Genomic DNA, 24,596 nt, shown 5'->3' with positions numbered 1-24,596 from the left:
ACCTAATCACTTCTAAAATGGCACATCAAATTCTTTCACAGTCAAATGAAAATAAATAGTCCATCTAAAATCAAAGACAGTGCACCATCATCATCTTGCTCTGCCTCAGTGTACTGCAGTATACAAGCTATATACTGTAGGTCCAGTCTTGCAGAGCAGTCACTTTACATGTGGGTGAGTTGTTTATTGAATATGCAAAGGAGAAATCGGGAGCCACTGTTTCAAACAGAATTTGCTAACTTATGTGACAACATCATGATGGGACCACAGAGATGGGTTAAAAATATGCTTCACTGATAACAATGGTGCGTCGTATATATTCATGAAAAAAAAATTCAATTTGAGGGCCATAAATGGTGGTCTCTTGCCCCACCCACTGTCAACCATCCAATAAATCAGCTAAGTGTTGGAAATACTGAAACATACCGGACATAAAAAGCCTCGGTACACCCTTCCAAAACGTCTCGACCAGCGAAGATTAAAATAAAGACACTGAAAGTGGAGAGAAAGTTGATGAACTGAACACAGTGTAATGACGGGTATACAGTACGTGCAGCATCTTGTTTCTATATTTACTGAGAAATAGGCAACCACACTCGTGTTTTAAACGTTTAACGGTCCCTGTTGTACATATTTTATATATCACCTTTAAAGCAAAACAGAAGTGCTGCTGGAAAAAAAAACCTCTCTGAACTCTCACATGAGGCGAGTTGTAGAAAGAGAGGCAGACTTAGCGCCATCGAGAAACGAGTAGAGTCACATCACAGAGGTCGAGAAGGTGAAGCGCAATTTTATCTTAAGATTAAAAAAACAAACTTTGCAGAGACGAGACTTGACTATAGTTTTGGGGAGACACGGGCAGACTGACATTTTGACTCCATGCAACAAATGGATGAAAACACTCCTGTTGGCACACTGCACTTTAAACACCATCGTGTCAGCAGTGATAATCGTGACAATGAAGCTTACTGCCGTTAAAACAGGAGAAGGAATCTTAGACAAAAGCACTTTTTCCAGATGGAAAATGTTACTTCAAGGACAGAGACCTGCTGAATGTGTTCTTACATTATGGAGAACCAAAAACAAACAAAGAAGCCAGTGGTGTGTGCAGAAGTCATCACAAAATAATTACATGGAACAGTTTCCTCTTTTTAGTAGATAATATTTACAATGATGAATTACGGGACATCAATAATCTTATATCATAAGGTTAACAATTGTGTAAACTTGTTGCCTCGACGTAGACAAATGCCCCTTAGGAATGAACTGTAGCCATTTTGCAATTACAGCGTTCTCGCTCAATATTGGCCCAATTTTAAACATTTTGTTCGTAATTAATCATTTAAACCTAAAAAAAAAAAGAGGAATGGGGCACTAGTTTAGGAATACTGCAATTATCCTTGAACATAGCATACACAATAGATGCAGAACGCATCAATACTTGTATTATAACACACGTTCAGAATACAGTGGGTGCCAATGATCTCAGTGGAGGGTTGAGGTAAGCAGTTGGGGTTGGGATTAAATATTCAAAGAGACCAGACCCAGTGACAAAAGTCTCCTTCATGTGTGCAGTGTGTCCCTTTGGTAATAAAGCCCCCGGTGCTGCATACACCTGTGAGCGAGTGTCTATGCAAATGATTTGAAGGAGCCTGTGTGTGTGTATGCTTGGGACAGTGTGTTGGCTGGGCACAGGAACTCTCCTCACAATTAATCAGCCCTGCCATCCTCTCCTCCCAGGAAATGGATGTAAGCAAAAAGTTAAAAGACTTAATTCATAAATAAATCACAGGGTAAGTAATAGGTGTTTGTGTTGCCCGTGACAGTAGACAAGGCTGAGGGAGAAGATTTACTCTTACACGCTGCACATGCTGGATGAGGCAAGACAGCTGAAGATAATAAATATGCATCACTGGTGGCTGGGAGTGAACACAACAGGTACAAAAACAGGACAGAATAGAGGAGGCAGAGCACAACAGTATGGGAAGGAGTAAAAGATATGATGGAGAATGGAATAGTAAATTGTACTAGTAAATAAATAACAAGGAGGATGAGGAAAAGGAGGTAGGAGATGAGAGTATAGGGGGACATTTTATTGTAGCAGACACCTCATGCAGCTGCATAAAGGTACTCTTTTGCTTTCAGCTTCTTGTATATAAGACTCACTCAACTGTTTTTACATGAAATATATATATATTTTTTTTAAATAAACGCAGAGCCAGTTGACTTGCATGTAAACATACTGAAGCCAGGGCAAAGAACTAAACCTAAACCGATAAACGATAAATTAAGATTCCCCCTGCATTGATAATTGATCAGGTTTTCTTGGTTCAACACACACACACACACACAAGCACCAATGTCACTGCTTTACTTTTTAAACACTCTCCCGTACAACACGTGCTTAACACGCAATGAACTGATGAAATATTCACACGCAAAGAAGAGGGGGAGAGATTATCACGAGTGCAAACAATCTACTTACTCAACCCTTTATTTTCCAGTATGCCATGAATCCTTACTGAGCCATAACATGCAGAGTTATTACACCTACACATTCTCTCACTCTCTGTCTCTCTCTGCCATTATCAGCTCGGTATGTCGCTGCCTCTTTCCCTAACTCATGTGGAAAACATAGCCATCACTGCGGTCATTGTCTCTCGATTAATGGTCATTACTTTTGCAATAAACCACACTTCAGAGCACTGCCTGGAGCAACGACAACAACCTTGTCCATTAGCCTCTTTATTTTTAAGCCATTTAAACTGTTCAAAGTAGTAGTCAAATATAATGCGATGACGCATAATGTCTCAACATCTATATTGACACCGTGCTACGATCCCCTCATTTTGCTAACCATTCAGACTTCTTGCATCAATCTGCTGTAAACAGATTAGATACAACAAGGGAAAAGGCAGCTGTGTGCCACACACTATTCAGTAGGAGAAACACATAACACATAATAAATAAAACGGAGTGGAAATAATTAATTGTTTGTTCCCGAATTTTGTCATTGTCTTGTCTGACAGAGGCTCTGTCAGATTCATAAGGACTCACGTTTCAGCAATTAGTCTCAGTCTCATTGGGTTCATTACATGAGCCAGGTCCTCTTACCAGGAAAATTCACTGAAATTCACAGTTTCATTGGACATGTGCTACTCACTTGCACAGATGAGGACCAGGAGAGTCAATGGTGCGAGAAGCAGCGATAATCTGCCCTTAACTACCGCTACACCAGTTGTTTTGAGACCATGAGAGCCCTTTAATACACTTTACTGTCTGGGTAAATTAGATTCTTTTTTCACACACTCTCACACAGAGGTTCATGAAGCTATTCATCGAAGGAAACTGAGCCCTAAACTTAAGCTGTTCCTCCTCAGAAATTGTAGGTTCTAGCTCTATAAGGACCAGGTTTTGCTCCCCATAAGGACTACTGATCCTGACAAGGTCATTTTTTATACCAGAAAAGGACCTAAAGAGGTCACACATACAAGCTCGCTCTCTCTCTCTCTCTCTCATCCCTCCCTATCGCCCTTTTCCCAGTGACTTTCACTTTTATTAGAACACTTGGCATCTTATTAAGTCCCATTTGGAGTGTTAATTAGCTATGCTGCTCTGCTCCAACTGCCTTTAGACTGAATAAGGTCAAGACAACAATGACAAAACCATGAGGCTTCTGTAAGTGCGGACGAGCGACCGCGAAGATGAGCCACATTTCACGGAACAAGGCAACTACGTTTGGTTCAAACACATTATTTCGACCTCGGTGGTTGAAAGAACGCAAAGGGTCATAGGGAGGTCGAAGGAATGTGTGTGACCTTCATGTCAACACTGATTCAAAGACACATGTTTCCTTTAATGGAACGTTGTAAATTGACACGCATTCATATTCTGTCTCTTTAAGGTTCTCCCTCCCAATAAAAGCCCAGTCTCCTTTGACTGACCAGCTGGCCCACTCTGTTGTGATTGGCTAACTGAAGAGGTGTCTCAGCAGTGCGCTCTTTGTTTTGGTTTTTTCTTCTTCTTTTGGCTTCTACTTTTACGGGTCGCCACAGCAGATCGCTTGTGCACGTTTTACATAAAGTAAATAGTAATAACAATATGTATAGTTTGACTGTCATCTGATCTCGCAACATTCACAGTTTCAGTATCCAGAGAAAAACATCTGTCTCTAAATTTGGTTGCTGTCTACTTTGCGTGTCAATGAAAATTAAATCACACATTTTAAAAACATTATATCAACACTAAGGACCTTTTCTAGAGTTAGATGTTTTCCACAGAGTTATTTTTGTAAGATGCAAAAAAAAATGCCTTTTTGTTTCATGTTGTGAAACAATGGCTGCTCTGTATGCTAAACAAAGTTATCAGTTTCTCTATTGGTCATAACTTAAAAAAAATACAGCATTGGGGGGAAAAAAGAGAAAATTGTCCTCTAGTAATTCAGAATTGGTACTTTTGGTCTGTATGTGTTTGGTAATGTCTGTTATGTGATTTCAACACAGGTTTTCTGCGGGTTCTCCGGTTTCCTCTCCCAGTCCAAAAACATGAACATTTGGGGATTAGGCAAATTGGAAACTCTAAATTGACCGTAGGTGTGAGAGTGGATGGTTTTTTGTATCTATGTGGTCCTGTGATGGACTGGGGTACAGTTACCCCCCCCCCCCCCCCCACCCCGCGACACTCATGTGAAGAATAAAGCAGTAGAAGATGAGTGAGTGAGTGAGTGATTTCAACACATATTCCTGGAAGTGTTTCACAAGAAGAATTCACAAAAATGGAAATGGCTTCTGTCATATACTTAATTGCTACGAGTCTGCCAATTTTGAGTCTCTTCCATCAGCGCTGACACTCATAACAGCCCAAGTTTCTACAGCAATCAACAAAACTTGTAAATAGTAAAAGTCACAGATACAAGAAGTGTATGACTTTCACACAGAGAGAGATCACTTACAGTAACTGACACATAGATTAATTATATCATTGTATATTGTTTACATGAGTGTGTGAGTGTGTGTGTGTGTGTGTGTACTTGTACAAACTTAAAAACATGACATTTTGACTGGTCCTACCACACATTAAAATGTCTGTTTGTGGGTTAAGACTTGGTTTCAGGCTTAGGGAGAGATTTAGATTTAGGTCAAGGATAGGTTAAGGGTTCGGGTTAAGCATTTAGTTGTGGTGATTAAGGTTAGGTAGAGGCTAAGGAATGCATCTATGTCCTTACTAAGAATGCAAAGTGTGTGTGTGTGTTTTACCACATTTAAGTTTCTTCAAGTACCAATAACATTATTACATTTGAGCGGGGAAGATTTGTGGTTAAGGTTTAGGAAAGTAGTGGTTGTGGTTAGGATTAATCTTACTCAGGAAATGAATACAAGTCGTAATGTCTTTTGAAACACAGCTGTGTGCAGGTGCTGGTGCATGTGCGTATAATAGGTTGTAGTTTTACTCATTTTTGCTTTGCGGAGTGTATAAGCGGAGCACACCAGTGAATAATGAGGCTATTACTACCCCAGCAGGCCACAGAGCCTGCTCTCAATAATGTGTGTGCCTTCTGTGTGCGTTGTAACAGTGCGATCCTCTTCGTCAATATGCATCATGGGCCTTTGCTCTAAATTTTATATTTATATTTTTTATTAAACACTCTTACCACAGCATCACAGGTCATTTTATTTTCAGTTTATGGATTTAGTAAAGAAATGGTTCAGTCTGTGTGTGTGTGTCTGTATGTGTGCACACGCGTGTGCCTACTATGTGTGACATTTAAAAAGTAAATACTCATTAGAACACTTTATTGTCCCTTCCTTATTCACAAAGCTCTATATTTAAAATGACCTCACATACATTATAGACCACTCCCCACTGGGCCTAACCATCTCATTATCTTAAATATCTTTTCCTCTCTGGAGAGCCAGCCACAACAGTCACATCTGTGAGGATGTCCAGATTAATACCAATCAAAGTAAGGGTTAGTGGCACTTGCCGTACACCGCTGTGCTTCAGAGTGGAAGAGACTTTGCTGTTGCCCTCCAAAGTCCCTCATCAGGATCACCGAGAAAGCAGCAGGATCCAAGTGACATTGACACATCATCCATCCGCTAACATTACAGCTAAATGTCACATATGTCAATGGAGATAGAGGAAAGGAACAGATAATCAGTGTGTAATTTGTGTGTTTTTTGTAAGTGTGGCAGTCACAAAAAGTGTGGACATCTTTTGCTTTTTTGTATTTTTGAGTGAATTGAATGTGTAAATAAGATTTAAAATAATCTGGAAAATATTTTTGTCAAGACATATGTATATATTTACATGAGGATGTAATATTTGATGTATTTTATTATGAAAAAATTAATTTCATGAGAAAAATTAGATCACAGAGAAAAAAACACCTTAAACCTTACTGCAAGTGTGCTATGTTGAATTTAGAAAACCAAAAAAAACAGCATAATTCTTACTGACCTTGTAATTTCAAGCAGTGCGTGATAATGGCTGCTCTGTGATCAGTTCCCCTGTGCAAAGACACATTTGCACCTCCCCAATGTTTGGTCCATCTGTGCCAGTTCAGCTGTGAGCAGCGTGACAAGACAATCAAAGATAAAAATCCAACCTCAAAGGTATTTGACTGTGACCGACAGCTTGAGCTTGTTTCATATAGGTCAGCACCACTACTGGACATTTGTCTGTCTTCTGTCCTCTGCTGCAGAGGTTTTATGACCGCTCATTATGTCAAACAAGCCATTGTGCCGCAGGATGCCACAACAGTCAGAGACGGGGTAAGCGGTTGGATCCAGCACCGATTCTGTTCATTTTAGGCTGCCAACATGGCGTTCGTTGAATTTAGTTCAGTGAAACCTGAGCTGTTTTCCCATTCTCAGTTTTCATAAACTTTATTCTTGTTCATGACAAGATAAAAAAAAAATAAATCATATTGATCACTCCACGGTTACAAGGACATCTTACAGATCAGCAGAAATATTTCACACACACTGAGAGACAGAATCCATGACCTCTATTTATATTTGTGTGTGTGTGCGCACGTACAACAGCTGTAAATAAACCTAATCTGTTTCAAGATTGAATATAATAGGGTTCATTAACACAGTGTCCAACCAATGAAACAAGGCTGCTGCACATTGGTAGGAGCTGAGATGTTGTTACAAACACAAACACTGAGAGAACGAGGTGTCAAATAGAAATCTGAACGCACAATCACACAAACACTGTACCCAACAATGTGCTTGCTTTGTTTCTCTTCCTCAATTGACTTCATTTACAGATGTCCACCCACACATACGTATATCAGCGTGATGAACAGTAGCAGAAAACACATTTCCAATGCAGCAACAAACCAATAAAATAATCTTTGACTGACAAGGTACAAAGAACCTGATATTATTGTGCAATGCTGATTTTTCTTCTTTTTTTTTACAAAATTGTTTTTGTTGAAATTAGCTTATGTCAGCATCCCCGGGTGTCAGTCTGTTGGACAGAACACAACCTGTATATCACAAGGTTAGACTAAATAAATAAAATAAATGAGTTCCTCAGAAATGTATGTGACAAGAGAGAAAGGAGAAACTGTGTTTCAGGACAACAACTGAAAATTAAATTGATTAAACTGTCGAAAAATTGCTGTCAATTCTACTCCAGAGATGTCATGTATCGTAAAGGATCAGTCTAGATTAAAAATATGTATAATTGAATTTTAGAGGGACAAAAATCCATAACTGGCTTCAAAGAGCATAATCCATCTTTCTGTCACTCTTTGTTTAGGTTTTTTTTTGTCTCTTCATCATCATGTCATGTGTGTATATGTCAGTAGGTGTCAGTAATTAGCTGTGAATTCACAAGGGACCACAATCGGTGAGAAAGTAAAGAAATGTAATCTAACTTTCAATTTGGTTTAGTGTTTCAACAAACTGAAGTCAAGTAAGCTATTAAGCTGTATTAAAAAGAAATGTATTGGTTAATCACTTGAATCACTTAAATGGTGGTCATATTGTAAGAGTGTTGGCTTGTTATTCAATGTGTACGTTTTCTTTGAAAGACATTCTGTATGTACAGCTCTTTTCTTTAGCACAGTATAATAGCAGTGGGAAAAATGACACCATTTACTTTCATATTGGTTCCGAGTTTTCCTCGGTGACCGTCCTGCATAGAATAGTTTTTACCCACAATCTACCATTTTTCACTCAGGACATTTTATCATGACCTGACAGTGACTTGTAAAAAGAGGTGCTGAGGCATTAAAATGTGTTTTCTGTGATCGGATTGCAATCGGATAGCACCTGACCACTTGTAAGTACAGGTGTAAATAAACCCCGAGGACGGATTGTTATCCGATCTGCCAAACTACTTTTGGACCACATGAGTGAAGAGTAAATGCAATGTGTCACCAGTGCATCTCCGCTCCACCCACAGGAGCTATGAGAGTGGAAAGACATTGTGTGGCTCAGAGCACAGCGTCTGTGAAAGCGCCACTTTTCCTCTTGTCGAAGACGACGTCTTTGAGTCCGTACAATAGCACGACTTGGTGTGCGGCTAGTGTTGTTGTTGACATGGCAGCGTACAGGGCGTGACACTGTAGTATGCAGAAGATGAGGGGGAGGGGACAAAACAGGGGGAATGCCATGATCAGATAGTGATCAGATCTTGATGTGGACCCTGGTCACACAAATGAATACCACGTGTGAATGCATGTGGTGAAGTGCTATCACTATCTGATCAAGAAAACACATTCCAGTGGGCCTCTGACAATCACTAGACAGAAACTAGGGATGCACAGTTAAAGGTAAATGGTTCGTTGGAGTGATGTTTTACACTGACCCAATGTAAGGCTTTGCTTCAAAGTGTCAACTTACAAAGTCGGTTGTTTGGAACCTTTTTTTTCTACACTCAGTTCATTGTCTTTAGATGTGCTGATGTATATTGCTGAGAAATGCTTGCAGGATGAAGTGAGGATGAAGCTGGGGTCATAGTGACACCGGTGGGCCGGTGGCTCTGCTGCATGTATGTTCTCTTCACGGGCAAGTTAGTTAATGCATGTAAACAAATGCAGTCGAGAGCTCTTAGAAAACGTACTCAGCCCCTTCACTTCCATTAGAAGACTATTTGTTTCCCTTTAATCCACGAATGCACACAAACATCTAAAATGGAAATATCAGCTCTAAACCAAAGCAAAACATTCTGTCAGGGAGCCAACATTATCACGGGGCACATTTATATTGCATCAAAAAGATTTTATTCAATTTGGCACCAGTAAGAAACTTTTTTTTTATCTTGGGCATGGATTCAAAGTCTTTGCCCACCAAACAAAGAGCAGCAATTAGAGCATTTGGTATGTTAAAGGAAGATGGAAGCGTTTGAAATCCCCGGCTACCAATTACAACACACATAGATCTGATACGGGTGAAGAATTTTCACTGCGTTCAGATGTTTAATAAAATGTGATGTAACATAACACATGTCTTTTAGCTTTGGAATATTTGTAAGTCAGATACACAAAATCACAAAAACAACAAATGAAGTGGAAATATAACATTTATACTACATTAACTAGATTTAATTATTGGATGAAATATATATCTGTAGATTTAATTAAATGCCCCGTAATAACGCTCTATTTCTACGTTATGTTATGGTGTGCGTTAAACTGTGATTTCAGAAAGACAATGTCATCTCAATCTCAATCAATGCGTGCAGTCCGCATAGTCAAAAATACGGAGGCTGTGTGCTACGTGCAGCGTGGTTGATGACATTTACATCATTCTAACCATAGCGGACCTCTGCAGACTCACTGACACGTACAAGTATGACTCAGCATTTACAGTGCTTGTACTTCCTGCTTAACAAAATAAAGTCCAATGTATGCACATACTACAGTTTGACTTTGTTCATTTGTCAGTGTTAGTAGCTGTCAAACATACAACGTCCACATCATGTAGGAATGAGCTCCAGGTCTGTATGACCTCGTATTACCGCTGACGCACAGTATTTGATAAAATGCTGACACATCTTTGTCATCTTCAGTTGACTGTTGATGATGGATTGACACAGGATGAGGCAGAAATTGAAAGTAAAATAATCAAACATGAGTACAATCACCTAATTGTATGAATTGTTGTTTTATATTTATATCCACAATGGACAAACTAAACATCTCTTGAGTTTTGATGCTAACTAAAGGCTTCGCAACTTTGACTTAATCTTACATACTGTATCTTTAAGACAAAAAGTGCCACCGTCCACCTTTGTATGTTTTTCATATAAAATATAATTTAACAATTACAACAATGTATATCATCTCTGTCTAAACCTCTCACTAAAATGAGGTTGAGTTGAGTTTGACGGAGGTTTATTTTTATGTATTTACTATTTTTACTAATGATCTTTCAAGTTTGCTTCAACAAGAACATTCTGTCTGAAACACCAAAGGGAAAAAAGAAGTGCTATATTGGCATGAATTTAAAACAGGAATGAGAAACGGATAAAGAGAGTTGTGCAGAAAAGACAGCTGTGTAGAGGAAGAGAGGGCACAGGCAGAAAGAGTGTCGGAAAGAAAGACAGACAGAAACTGTTGAATGTGTAATGATGTCTAGCCCATGATGTTTCCAGAAAGTCTCCACAATTACTGTCGGCTACATGTTTTGGCCCATATGATGAGCAGCATGACCTGAAGCAATTTGCTAATGTTCCATAAAGTTCACCCCAACATAAATGCTCTACAAACATTACCCACTCAGTGTAGAAACTGTGTAGACAAAATGACATTCTCTGCATTTTTGCACCCCGAACCCCTCTTGCATTTGTCCTTATAAATCGACCCGGTGCATTTCTTTCATCCACCATCATTATTCCCTCCATTCCCCTCTTTCCTTCCTCTGCAGCCCACTTCTGCACACAGGGAATGGCAGCAGTGGCTTCAATAATTCACTTCCCCTCAGAACAGGTTGTGTTTGCATTGCAGGGTGCTGCAGGCAAGAATAGAGAGGGCGAGGAGGAAAGATTAAAAACAAGGAAGCATGAAGAATGAGCTCAAAATGGATGAAGACTTTGAAGACAGATTAAATGAAAGTAAAAGGAAAAAAAATCACAACAGAGGAGAAAGCATGTTGTGAGTAATCATGACATAGAAAAACAAAGAAGGTTTTTAAGGTGTTCACTTGTTGTCTCTTGTTGCGTGGGAGCAAAATAACATTTTCATATGAGAAAATAATAGTCAAAAGAGCCTGCTCATGCAGGACAGGGACCGGGAGAGGATGAGGATGGTCTGAAGTCTTAAAATGCCACTGAAGCATGAGACCAATGATCTATGAAAAACTACAACTACCAAGTACAAACGTAGACTACTGTATTTACCCATTGATCCATAGCGTTAGGGATGTTGACATCTAATAAATCAACTCTGGCCTGAACAGTATACCTGCTCATAAATGAGAAGAATCCTACAGCCAAATGTTAAATTGACAAATGATGAATTGGTTCCTTTGTCAAAATTTGAACTGAAGAGATTGGTCCATGAATCAATTACTCAAACGGCTGGAAGTTCATTTTAATGATAAACTGTTTCTGTCATTTTAATTTATAAATCACTGATGTAGCTTCTCCAGTGTCAACATTTCCATAATATCATTTTTGCTTTGGGGTCTTGGATCATAGGTTGTATGTAAAGTGTTCTGTAGATGTTTGTTTATTCATTATAAGAAACTACACTAAAGATGGCAAAAAATCTCTGTCTTAATAATCAACACTGATCCACAAAAAGTAAACATACTCACTAGGATTTGAGCAGAAACAACGTTTACGTTTCACTCTCATTCCCATATTCTTTTTTTTCCAAATGTCGTGTGCCCTGTGGTTTTTTGTTGTTGTTTTTTTAATTTGTCAGTCTAGTTTAGGGAGCATTTCTTGGTTCATCTCTGTTTCTTCAAGGTGTTGATAAAGAAATGAGGTGAATTTTAAACATGTCAAGTTTTACATAACTTCAAATTTGACTTACATCACTGCAAAAATCCTAGTACGCACATTATATCACAGCTGCTCTGGAACCTTTGCTGCTGTCTGAGTAATGGCCCTGAGGTCATGATGATGCACAAAGACTGTGAAATTTGCCTGATACCTGGACCAGTATTTTGCTTAACAGCACTTCCTCTTCAAATGAAAAATGTCTGAAGAAGTGATTTTTTTTTTTTTTTTCTAACTCGGCTAAAGGCATCATGCTGATTGAGTTGGAAATAAGATCTTCACAAGTACATAAAATGCAGATCTCATTTGTACAGGACTAAAATGTCCTGTCCTGATATTCATACATATATACATATCCTAAATATGGGTTAGTACACAATGCTGTTAATTTACAGTCACTAGGCAGAGAGACTGACACGTTCCTCTGCTACATCATAGGCGAAAAAGTCGTTGATGATGATGTATTTTCACAGAACATTATGAGTTGTACTTTGACCTTTTTGATATTAAATGCTGTGACACTACAATATATTTGTATGTGTTGGACATAATTTCAAGTTCTTGGGTTTGTCACAGTGACCGTTTGACCATGAAATAGTTAAGCAATTAATCCCTGTGACACCTCACATTTACAACGTTTGTTGCAGCAGGAAAACGTAAGAGTTTGGTGTGGAGTCTCTGATCTCACCACTGCCTTCAGATTATATTGCATGGATAAAATGAGTGATATCTGGTCTTAAACCCCTTGTCGGAGCCGACATGTGGATGTTGGGATGGTGGTGGGGCTGAAGGACGGGCATTTATACTTAACGTCGCATTCTTGCATTAAAATATAGAGTTGTTGAATTTGTTTGATAAACACAGAACTACTTCAGCTGATAACACATATTAAATCAATTCTAAGATGGACAGACAGACGGATAGAGAGATGGATCTGAAAATGAATGTAATTTTAAAAATGATCGCAAGTCAAATCACAATCTTAGCCAGAAAAATCACAATTACTCATTTTCCCCAAATAGTTCAGCCATAATGGACGTGATGTCACGGTGACGTTGCTCTCTGTCTTTTACCCCAAAATCCAAGTACTAATTCCTGAGATCTAAAATTCATGACATCTCAGTTTGAAAGATGTCTTTGAAAGTGTTTTGATGGCTTAAAAAATGCAAAACTATGGGGACACTAAAGGAGAAATCTGGAGACTACTGAAGTATTTAGGATGTAAGTATCACGTTTAATGAAAATACGTAAAATTGTTGAGGTATCAGGATGGATCAAAGTTGTAGACCAACATTGTCATGCCACTATATGGCTAAAAATATCTCCAGATATAAGTGTTGAGGAGGAAGAGAAGTCCACAAATATGATTTTCAACTGCCAGCAGTAACAGGAAAACTGCACATAGTGTATGTGAGAATGACGACTCACCACCATGACTCACCTGTAATACTATACAGGCTGAGATTGGAAGTGCATGAAAGCTAGTTAGGGAGAATGCAGAGGAGTCAAAATGCATAGATTTATACCTCATGAGCACCACTGCTGGAATTTCACACCGTCATTAATATCAGTGGGCTGTGTTTCCCTTACCAATCATTTTTTTGGGGGGGGGCTTGTTTTATTTCAGTGCAGTGTGGGTGTTTTTGCTGTCCTTTATGAGTGCATCCTCTCATTCCGACTCCCATCCTTACTTTGCTCTACCTCGCGCAGTTGTGGCTTCACACAGACTCAGAGAAAAGGAGAGAGACAAGTAGAGTGAGTTCATTTTGAAATTCCATGTGGGTTCTTTTCTGCCACGGTTACAACTATACTCATCTTTTACTGAAGTTGAAAATAATGTATCTAATGCACAACTTTATTAGCAACTTCAGATCCAATCAAAACAAAACTCTCCTCATGATGCACCTTTTCTGCTGGCATCCTTTCATGAGGTTGCTGCGAGCCTGGACTAACTCCGTGCTCCACAGTGTGAGCCCTCATTCCCTGCTTCCCAAACCTGCCTGCAGATTTTAATGACCGTGTGTGCTATGTCCTATATATGCAGTAAGTGAAGAGGTGGGTGGATGCTTGCCATTGAATTGGCGGATGATAGCAAAAAGATGACAGGGCTTTGGAAGAGAAATAGTTGGATGTAAAAAAAAAAAAAAAAAAAAAAAAAGGCGGGGGGATGGATAGTTGGGAAAGGGGGAAGCAGGTAAACAATGACGAAAAGCAATGAAGTGAGTTAAAGGCATATATCTGTTGAAACAGTTTGGATTAATGGAGAGAACTGGGTGGAAAGATGATGTAAAATAGAGAATGGGTAGATTTTATTTGACATGTTACGGGAAACCTGCTGAGAGAGAAAAGGGGATCAGAAAGATGAGAGGAGAGAGGGAGATGACAGGGACATCTATTGTGACAGGTAAAAGTTTTGTAGAAGGGTAAAGACGGAATGAAGGAGAAGGAAGAGGAGGACAGGGATCAGGATGTGGAGCCAGTGGCAGATAAATTGCTACACTGACAACATGGGGGCTTTTCAACATATCAGACAGATTATCCTCTATCTCCTCTGAGCCAGGTGGAAATGCACAGGGAAGGGACAGGACAGTATGAAACCAAAATAAAGCAGCAAACCAAAATTTCAAACATTCTAAGCGCCAGAATATTTTTTCTTAAAACCATTGTGAGCAGTGGGAGGAGAAGGGGAGCGAGTGAACAATAGGTAGCGAGAGAGAGAGAGAGCGGCATGCAACACTGAATTATTGAGGCCCAGACGTGTTGGAGCAGAAGATAGATTTCTAGTGTTGATCCCTTCCCACTGTCAGAAAGTTTTGTTGGACATGACCAACCCCTGTATTCGCGGTTGATTTTGTGTTCTGTGTTTTCAGTGCAAAAACCCAGGGAGAGGCAGAACAAATGTGGGTGGAGCGACCTGGGGGAGTGCTGTTATGCGATGGTGTGTGTGTGTGCTTCCTTTAACAATTGAATCTCTCTATGAGATGCTAAGGTTTTCTGTCAGTTGGCCGTCAGTTACTATGTGCTGGTTTTAAATTAAATGACATATCTATATTTTTTTTTTATTTTCATGCCAAAGGTATTAGAAGGCGGTAGGAACTGCTGCCTGTACGCACAACAATGATGGACACTCCGTGACACTCTTTGCCCTTTTCTTTCTGTTCCAAAGCTTCCTCCAAAGATTCATTTTTTAAACAGCGTTAATATAAGAGATGAATGAATAACATTTGATTTGGACACAGTTCCACCACATTACAGCTATTTAGTGGAAGGAAATGACATTGTTTAATTAACGCGACAAAATTAAATTTCCTCTTTGGACATTGAACTGAAGAAGAGGACAATAGAAAGTGGTGAGAGGGAGTGAGTTGGACAAGTGTTCAGTCTTTGGAGAGAGCAAGTGTCAACCAGTCATATGACGTCACACAAAGGAATCTGAGCTCCCATGTTTAAGCCTTAGAAGCCTTTGTGGGTTGGCCAGCGCCATGTTGATGACGTTTTGTCTCCTATAACCAGCTGTCAATCACACTGTTACCCACTGTGTCATGCTTTATTGTCTATTTTTATTTAAATGGGCACATACTTTACAAAATTGAATCATGTTCTATTTAAGAGGACCCCGACATTAGCAATTGAGACCATTAACTCCTCAGTAACATTTTACTGATGTTGTAAATCAAGTGGTAAGTGGGCTAATTTTCCCTATAGACTTCTATTCAAAGTGGCTTATTTTTGCAAACAGCAGAGCCAGTGGGAGAGCTGGGTGCTGCAGACAAATGAAAGTGTAAGAATGAACTGAAGAAGAGTGACAGTGTGAGAGAAAAGCAGGAGGAGGCAGACAGTCTCTGATGTAAACCATGTTCTCGCCACTGTTCACAACCATCCTGTTGCCTTCATGAATAAGTAAGATGCCAAATGTTCCCTCCCTTGTGCTTTCGCGCACGCAAACGCACACACATAACAAAAAACGTACACTCTGTCTCCTGTCTGTTGTGATTCTTAACTATACATCTGTTAAAATACGAGTCTCACCGCAAATTTGAAAACTGCACACAAAGACACAAACACAGGCGTGAAAATTCCCTCCCATGGACTGTATATAAAAAATGGAGGTCTTCCAGTTGGAAAAGTGGAGCTGAAAAAGTAAGATGGAGTCTGTTTAAAAAAATGAAATTCTATGGGAAGCTCTTCAATAGAATAGATGTGACTTTTGTTAATTATGTTAGAGGAAAATAGATGATTGATAAAGTACTAGAATCGTCCATGTTTCAAAAACTGACATGGACCTGTTCAAATTGCAGATCTCAAGACTTCACAATGGGAGTCTGTTTTGCAACCAGAAGACGACATTTTCCATTTTTATATGTGCACTCCTGAATTGGAGCCGGTAAGAGTTGCTTGATAATGTCTGACAGAGTGAGCGGGGTACAGAGGAGGAAAGTGAAGTTTTACTGACAGTTTTTCCTGCCCATAGGGCACACATGTCATCCTACACTCTGGACACTTTCATCCAAAGAGAGGTGTGTGTGTGTGTGTGTGTGTGTTATTAAAGACTGGCAGAGGGATGAGAGCTGGGTAAAAGTGAGGGTAACGATCTGTGATTCTAGCTAAGGGTAAGTACAGTCAGGGATGCATGTGCACAAGCATGTGGAAATGTGAGCGTGGGCTTTCGTGTGACTGTATGTGGAGGTGATCTGCATGGACAAGAACATCATCATATGAGAGAGGGAAACTGAGCGACAGGGGAAAAACACAAATGAAGAGGTGGAGGGGAAAGGTTAGATGATGCCCGTTGGAAAAGAAGAAAGAAGAATTCTCTGGGCTCTTTAGTGAAGACACACGCCGGCGGAACCTGCAGTGATTCTCAACATTTCACTTCTCTTCAAGAAATGTCAGTCTTTGATTTGAAAACTGAAATTGAAATTGTAAGATTTCCTTATTCAGTTTCACTGAGAGTCTTTAAAGTGTGGCTAAGTAAATGTTGACAGAGATATATGAGCAATATCCTGAGTTTGATGAGTAAATTACCACTCATGTCTGCTGATGTAATACATTTAGATTCAGCAGCTTGAAGAGTGGAAGGAGTGGGAAACGGCTAACTCGGCTCTGCAAAAACTTTGTGAAGTCTATACAGAAATGCCTCGGAACATGTTAAATCTATAGTGAAATAACAATCCCCTTTTTAAGGATATGTGCTGGACAGTGCTTTGACTGGGAGCAGTTGCCAAGCAACCAGAAGATACTCCAGAAAGTTACTAGGTCTGGACAAGAACATGTCCAACACACAACAGAAAAATATTCCCTCTGTTTCCACTGTTTATGCCAAGATATGCGAATCAACTGCAGCATTAATGTACTGATGCAAATGTGTATTTCCCAAATCTATTCCTTTAAATTAATTAAATAATTATTATTATTATTATTATTATTATTATTATTATTATTATTATTATTATTATTATTATTATTAATAATAATAATAATAATAATTATTATTATTATTATTAAATTAAGTTACACAGCACAAATTGTTATTAAATCAAGTAAAGCCTTCTGCCTTCTATTGTTATCTCTCAGCATGGATAGATGAAATAAATAAATAATTAAATGCATGCCTGGTAAAAGAAGCCACCCTGCCCAACATATTAACCAATGAAACACTTTACATCCCAGTGAAAACACATAAACAAATGTCTAACAGCTTAGGTGTGAACCGTGTCCTTTCTGGGGAGATGTATTACTATTTCACCTTAGTCAAAGCCCCAGTGTGCCAGACTGCCCACCTTTACCTCCTGCCTTTTGCCCACCTCAGGCTCAGAGAGTAACTGGTGGGAGGCAGAGTGATAAATCAGACCTCCCAAGACATTGTCTTAATGCTCTTATCCTTTACCCCTAGGTAGCGAGTCTAGTGTAAACCACAGTCAACATATCACTTTGGCCACACACCTATGGCTCTGTTGCTGACCTGTGGGTTAATAGAAACATTGTCAGGCTTTAATATCCAGTCAGCCATACAGAGAAAGAATAGGAAACTGGATCGGAGAGGAGAGGAGAGGAGAGGAGAGGAGAGGAGAGGAGAGGAGGCAAAAAATGGAAAAGGATGTGCAAAATAAGCACGGAAAAAGGAGTGTTGTGTACTGTAATTTGGAAACCCTTTCAACGTGAAGGCAGCAGGGACACAACTACTACACAAAGGACCTAGTTAACATGAGGGGAAAGAAGAGATAATTAAAGCAGCATGTGCACTAAAATTTTTAGCAGGTGGGATGGGATAAGAGACTGACAAAGATGAGTGGAGACAGATACAAGGAGGGGGAGGGACGAGGAGAGAAAGGGGGAGGTGAGTAAATGTAGAAGGTGAGAAGACACATTGCTCCTAATAGGTAAAGCATTTTACCTCTCAACTTTAACTTGTTAATTGTGGTGACTGAAGAAGAATCCAATATGCATTACAAACAATTAAGATGCCTGCCAACGTGCATCAGCCCTCCAATTCAGCCAAACCAATATCTCCTGTCTGCTCTCTGCAAAGAATAGATTCCTTAAATTGCCTTACAGTCTACAACATAATCAAATAATCCGGCTTCCAACACTGGATCCCTCTGGTCAAATACTGATGCTTGGTGCCTTGTGTCTCTTTACAGTGGTGAGCAAGCAGGCAAAAATCTATCCATCTATCCATCATTGTCATTTGGACAGTGCTAAAAAAAAAACTGTTTGAGCGCCATTAATTAACTTCCAAGGACTTTAATTAAACATAATAAAGAGAAAGGTCAGGCTACAATCACTGACTACTGATCACATTAGTTTGGAGAGGGTGTATACGTGTGCACACCTGTGTGTGTGTGCGCGTGTGTGTGCATGCATCTAGGCATTAATATTACTCAAGTTGTGGGGACCCTTTATCTGTTTACACAGTTCCATTGTGGGGACTGGACACTATGAGGTCACGTTCAGTCAGCAAAACACAAGCGTAATGAGGCAGAGTAGGAGGAGGGGAGCAGGTGTCAGAATGTAGGGAGGTAAGAGGTTATCATTATCTCCAGTTTAATGCTTTAGTCTCCTCCTATCACAGTCTTGCCTCTTCCTCAGCCAGCCTTCTTCTGCCTCACAGCCAGCGATAAATTATGGATGCTTATTAGAAAAGAGCAATATTCAGCATGCAAAATAAACCCAGCAAAAAAAAAAAAAAAAAAAAAGACATGAAAGAGACACAAACAAACAAAAAGTGCTGATCATGTGGGGAGAGGAGGAGTGTCAAAGTCATGGAATGATCTTTTCCTGCCTCTCACTACATGTGTCGTGACAGGCTAATGTACCAGTGCTCCACAAAATCCTCAAAAAAAAAGAGCGGGGGAATTTATGTAAATCATTGATTTAAGTTAATTAAATGTCGTGTTGACGAGCACATAATGAAGCATCATATTGGGGGCTAAACGCTGCCTTGATTCCATCTCCAGCAGAAGCTCAAATGGTTTAGTGTGACTTTGTCAAGCAATCAATAATTTGGTGTCCCTGTGAACTCTGTGAGTTCGCACAGTGCGATGTGAGGCATGCAACGTGAAGTCGGAGAGACACTGGTGAGTCACATCCTGTGAGCCAGTCTGAAAAATGTCCAAACCTCCCGTTATCCTGAAGAAAGTTGGGAGTTTGTAATCTCTAGGGTGACAGCACGCAGATTAAATGATTCTTGAAAAGCACTATATGTGGAGACAAGGATGTTTGTGATCAGTGTGTGGAGAAGAATTGAAAAGGCTTACAACGGAAAAACAACACGGATTGGGAAAGAGAACGCTAATAAACAACAATGCTTGCTGTAGAAAACATGTGTTGCACAGATTTTCCTTTCTATTTTTTTTTTTCTTTTTTCCTGCCTGTGAACCAAAGCCCCGTCTTCCCACTGGTGCACTTCTCTGCACAATCTTTTAATGGTTTTGAAGGACAGGTGTTACACGCTTTCTGACAGCCTATCAAAATTCACAGAAGCGCAATCAATACTACGCTGCTGTAAGACAGGCAGTGACTGATTTACAAGTCCCTGCTGATCCAGCAAACTGTTGCAGTGGGGAGAACAGCATGGTGTGCTGTGCTGCACACACACAGCGACACAAACACACACACACACACACACAAATTGGCTCATATGCACGCATGCATTTAGCATGTGAACTCGCACCTACACACTCAAGCAAAAACACCTGCACGGACAGACTCACAGGCATGGACTGAGAAATGCACGCATCCAAACACACCCCCCAGAGGAGGCTACAGTAAATGAACCTCACAGCCATCCAAAGCGCTGACATCAATCAGGCACGCTTTCACCGTTGGGCTCCCGGTGGACAGTGAGTCGCATCTGTTTGCTGCAGCAAGTGTTAAACAATTGCAAAGTGAGGGAAACCATGTTATGCATATTTGCATATACACATCAAGCAAAAGGTCTTAAACCCAATGGCTCTCTCCCTTTCCTTACCCTTCAATACAATTATTTTCTTACTGAGGACAATAAAGTATATATTTGTCCGTCTATATCTCTACAACCTGTGAAACTATTTATTCTTGATTCTTTGCATGAAACAGTTATTACACGGGGCACACACAGCTGAGCACCGCCATCGCAGAGTCCACCTGGGAACATGGGGCTTGTGAATGCTGCCAAGGACTATTCCCACAATGCTTTTGGACTTTTTCCCTTTCTCAGCAGAGAGTTGAAAGAGTGCTGTTGCACATTCAACAAACAGCGCTGCAGAAAAAAAAACCCACATGGCTGTAATGACTGCCGCGGACGACGTGTCCGCTTTGGACCGAAGATTATTTCTGACAGTGTGGAAGTCGAATTATATAGGAAAGGTCAAAGATCAGAGAGCCGACATGGAGCCGATCTCACTGACGCCAGGAATATACTGTTCTAATATAGTGTTCTGAACTATAACTCACAATATTGGCTGACAAATTAGTGGAGATGATCTCATCCAGACTTTTGAACGGCACCAGTGTTTTGACTGGGGAAGCCAAGGTTATTCTCCCAAAACGGTGTGTTTATCAGAAGGTTTGGTAGCCAGGAAGCAGCGATGCAATACGTGTTTGCAGGAATAAGGAGGAATTTCCAATAACACACACGCGTACATGTACAAAATCATGCCATATACACACATGGGTGCACTCTCAGTGAGTGACGTGCGGGTTGGAGAATAAGAGACTGTTCACATTTTCGCTCAGGAGAGGCTATTTGAGTGTTGCTCCACTGCTGTGTAACATGTACATTGTAAATAGAGCTTTGTCTTGCTTAGGCTGCAAATACTTTATTAGCACTTATTTTCTCCACAACATAAGTGGTGTCACCAACAGGATTGGAAACAGGGAAACCCTTCTTTCTGCATGAAAAGTGTATCACCCATTAAACTTCAACGAAGAAATAAATGGAAACAAGAAGGGCAAACTAGAGACAAGAGCTTCTGCAGGACGGCATAACTGACTGAGGAGACAAATGATGGAAAAAACAACAAACACATTTAAAGAAAATGACTACCGCCTCTGAAAGTAACTTGCCAATTAAGTGGCAAAACAACAGATTATTCCTTAAGGTAGCTGGAGAGCGTTGTTCAAAAATAAACACTTTAGTCATTTAAATTGTGTAAACCGGTGATGCAAAAACAAGTAAAGATTTGTGAGATTAGAAGTCACACTAATACTGAGAGATCTAGATTGGTATAAGCCTGAATCGTTGGTCAGGACTTATGTGATTGTCAGCTTTTCTTGGTGTGATGGCAGGCTGTGGGATTGTTTATGACAACAGCGCTCGCTGCAACTATGACTAAAGAGACCTTGTTTTCAATGGCTGTCACATGCCTTCAAACATCCGAATCAATGTATCAAAGCTGACAGTTCAGTTGGTGTGTTTGCTTTGCCAGAAGCGACAGGAGGATGCATATCTGGCCGGGCGCCTGTGGCTGAAGTAACTGAGTCTTTGTAGTACACTAGACAGCCTTTAAAAAAGGACAAATCTGTGCCTTATCCTCAAAAGCACAGTGTGACTGTCCTGTTTAACCGCTCACAAAATGAGCCGTGTTTTTCCCTCCACCATGCAGTAATAACCATAAATCTTAAACAATAAAGTTTGTGTAATGAACCCCTAATCTGTCGAGGCCCTAATGCAAATTTTTTTCCCACAAAGATTCTTATCAGCCTAAAATTGGATTTAGTCTGGATTTACCGCGGCAGGGTTTCCCCTCCACTTCACCGACGGATGTTTCGTGTGACATCTAAGGAGTGATATCTCCTTTTCAAGTTCATTTGCTGTTGATCTCCCTGAAGCTATAGTGTTGCAGTGGTTCAAGCGACAGTTATTAAACCGCGGAGAAGCCTTTAAGATTGTCAACTCGTCCTCAAACTAATCAACATCCATACCACAATGGAGTCCAGTCTGCCTGGACTAATAATGTATGAACTGATGTATAAAAGGGAATGCATTTATAAATATCACATTCCTACCGTAAACTCCTTGGCTCCAGGCGAGAGGGTAGACACTAGAAAATAACAAAATCCAAAAAAGCTCCATGTTTAGCTCACATCCGTCATAACCTACGAAAAAAGGGGGGGTAGAAAGGAAGAGGTGAAAACACAGTGACACAAGGGAACAGCCTGCAGATGTATGCGACAAACAAGAGGAGACAGCTGAGTGACTGTTATCAAACACAAGACGAGATACGTTCAGTTGGGTTTTTCATGTTCATCCTTGTCTCCTCTCACCCTTTGAGCCATGAAAATAATATTACAGAGCAATTTATCCCCCGCTGCACTGCCTACATAGTTTCATTCCACTTAAAGGGCGGGTAATTCAATCACAAATGGTGGATTATAAGAAGCTTACACGCAGGATAGTGTGCGTTAGAGAATTGGAGATTGACAGGATTTGTCTGCTGTTTAACTCCCTCACCCCAGTGAGTCACGGGTGGGCAGGTGAGGACAGGAGGAGAGAAAACTGGAGGAGTCACAGAGGATTTAGCACAACATGGGGTCAGGCACCTTGGACCTGCAACACCCACACATACGCACACTGCCTTTCCTACAGATCAATAACTTTTCCCACAGTGTCCCAGTGGTGTTTGGGGGGGTGATGGGTTAAGTTAGTTTACAACAAAAAAAGAAAGAAATGCTCTTTTTTTTTTTAAATATATTTTGATCCTCTTTACAATACAGAGCGACTGTTGTTAGGGAGCACATCTGTGCGCAGGGCATAGCCTGTGGAAAACCTGGTGAAGGATAAAACGCAGCTGGACTCGAGAGGCTAATGGAGCGTCTTCCGTGACACCTCTGACCGGTCACGAGGATTCCCCTCCGACATCTGTCTTTGATATTTTTATACTGGCTCTGAGTGGCTGCACTGACGGGTGCATGATCAAAGTTTCATGCTCAAACTGATCATTATAAAAAAAAATTATAATAATAATAATAAAAAAAATGTGTAAATTAAAAATCGACAGGTCATTTCCAAAGAAAGAAACCAACTTTGATCAAAAATTCACTGAGTTTAAGATACACTCAAGTAGGTTTATTCTGAAACATGACTGCATTCTATAGGTGTCCTCTTGTTTATTCTAACTGTTTGATATCCTCAACTGCACATTATACAAACAAAAAACAAAAACAATCGGAGAAAAGATGCAACGTCTCTAGTACCTTGTCTCCGAGATGTCGTCCTTTGGGTCACTCTTCTATACCGCGCACTGTGTCCACTCCTCCCCGCTCAGCGACGAGGATTCCTCCGCTCCCTGTTTAACAATCTGCGAGTCTCAGTCTTCAAAAAATGTGTTTAAAAGTTGAATATCCTCCTCCGGCGGTCGTTCGACACGAGCTTTACATGTCCCGAACAGTGTAATGTGGAGTCAGTCGAGCTCCCAGTTGCCTGAAATAATCTCCTCAGTGTGTTAAACTTTTATTTTTACGCACAGAGCGTCGGCCAACGGGATTTCACCGCTGCAGGATTCCAGAGTCCCACTTTACAAAAGCCAAGGAAGAAAAAAAACACACACTTTCCCCTTAGAAAAAACTCAAGCAGGGTTAGTTTTTGCTCAATTCTACAAAGCCATTCTCCTCCTGTGTGGATTATTTACTATCACGGTCGTGGTTGGAGTGGTTTTACTCTGACAGTCTAGTGAAGCTCCTCTCACACAATCATGCGCTCTGAGAATGAGCTCCCCTCCGCTCGGTCAATCAGCGCTGTGTCTGTGGACTCCAGTGATGCTGGCCAAGTGGAATATGTGCGCAGACTGAGAACGACCGCCCCTGTCTGTGGAGAGAGAGGGGGGCGGTGGAGGGGATGGAGGACAGAGGATTCTACACATAGATGCGCTCCTGCCTCAGTTCCACACTGAACAGGTTGTCAAACGAACAGCAGTGTCTGTGCCTCCTCCCTCTTTTTTTCTTTTTTAAGACCTCCCGGTCTCCTTTTCAAAACAAAAATAGGTGTTCTACCCTTTTTTGAGTTCGTTGGTCTTCTGTTGTCGGAGTTTGGAAGCTGCGGTGCCACCGGTCCTCTGTGTCAATTAAATGTAAAAAAGCGCTCCGCAAGTTTATTCGGACTCGTGCGGAGTCTCTAAACAGCACCAATTATTTATGACAACACATATACATGC

General features: G+C 40.4%; 1 protein-coding gene across 2 annotated transcripts in view; it reads right to left on the bottom strand.

Annotated features, from left to right (window-relative positions):
• LOC131459659 (MAM domain-containing glycosylphosphatidylinositol anchor protein 1) overlaps positions 1 to 24,225 on the bottom strand; it is a 138,211-nt gene extending 113,986 nt beyond the window's left edge. For both annotated transcript variants that reach the window (XM_058629681.1, XM_058629682.1), the window contains exons 1-2: positions 23,641 to 24,225; positions 22,453 to 22,542 (exon numbers count right to left, since the gene is read on the bottom strand). In XM_058629681.1, coding sequence (XP_058485664.1) covers positions 22,453 to 22,519 — 67 coding nt within the window. In that variant the 5' untranslated portion in view covers positions 22,520 to 22,542; positions 23,641 to 24,225. The remainder of the gene's footprint in view (positions 1 to 22,452; positions 22,543 to 23,640) is intronic.
• Between the last annotated feature and the right edge of the window lie 371 nt (positions 24,226 to 24,596).

The sequence above is a fragment of the Solea solea genome, chromosome 5 (assembly GCF_958295425.1).
Source record: "Solea solea chromosome 5, fSolSol10.1, whole genome shotgun sequence".
Classification (NCBI taxonomy): Eukaryota; Metazoa; Chordata; class Actinopteri; order Pleuronectiformes; family Soleidae; genus Solea; species Solea solea.
The sequence above is the reverse complement of the archived record's forward strand: the minus strand, read 5'-3'. Positions and strand labels throughout refer to the sequence as shown.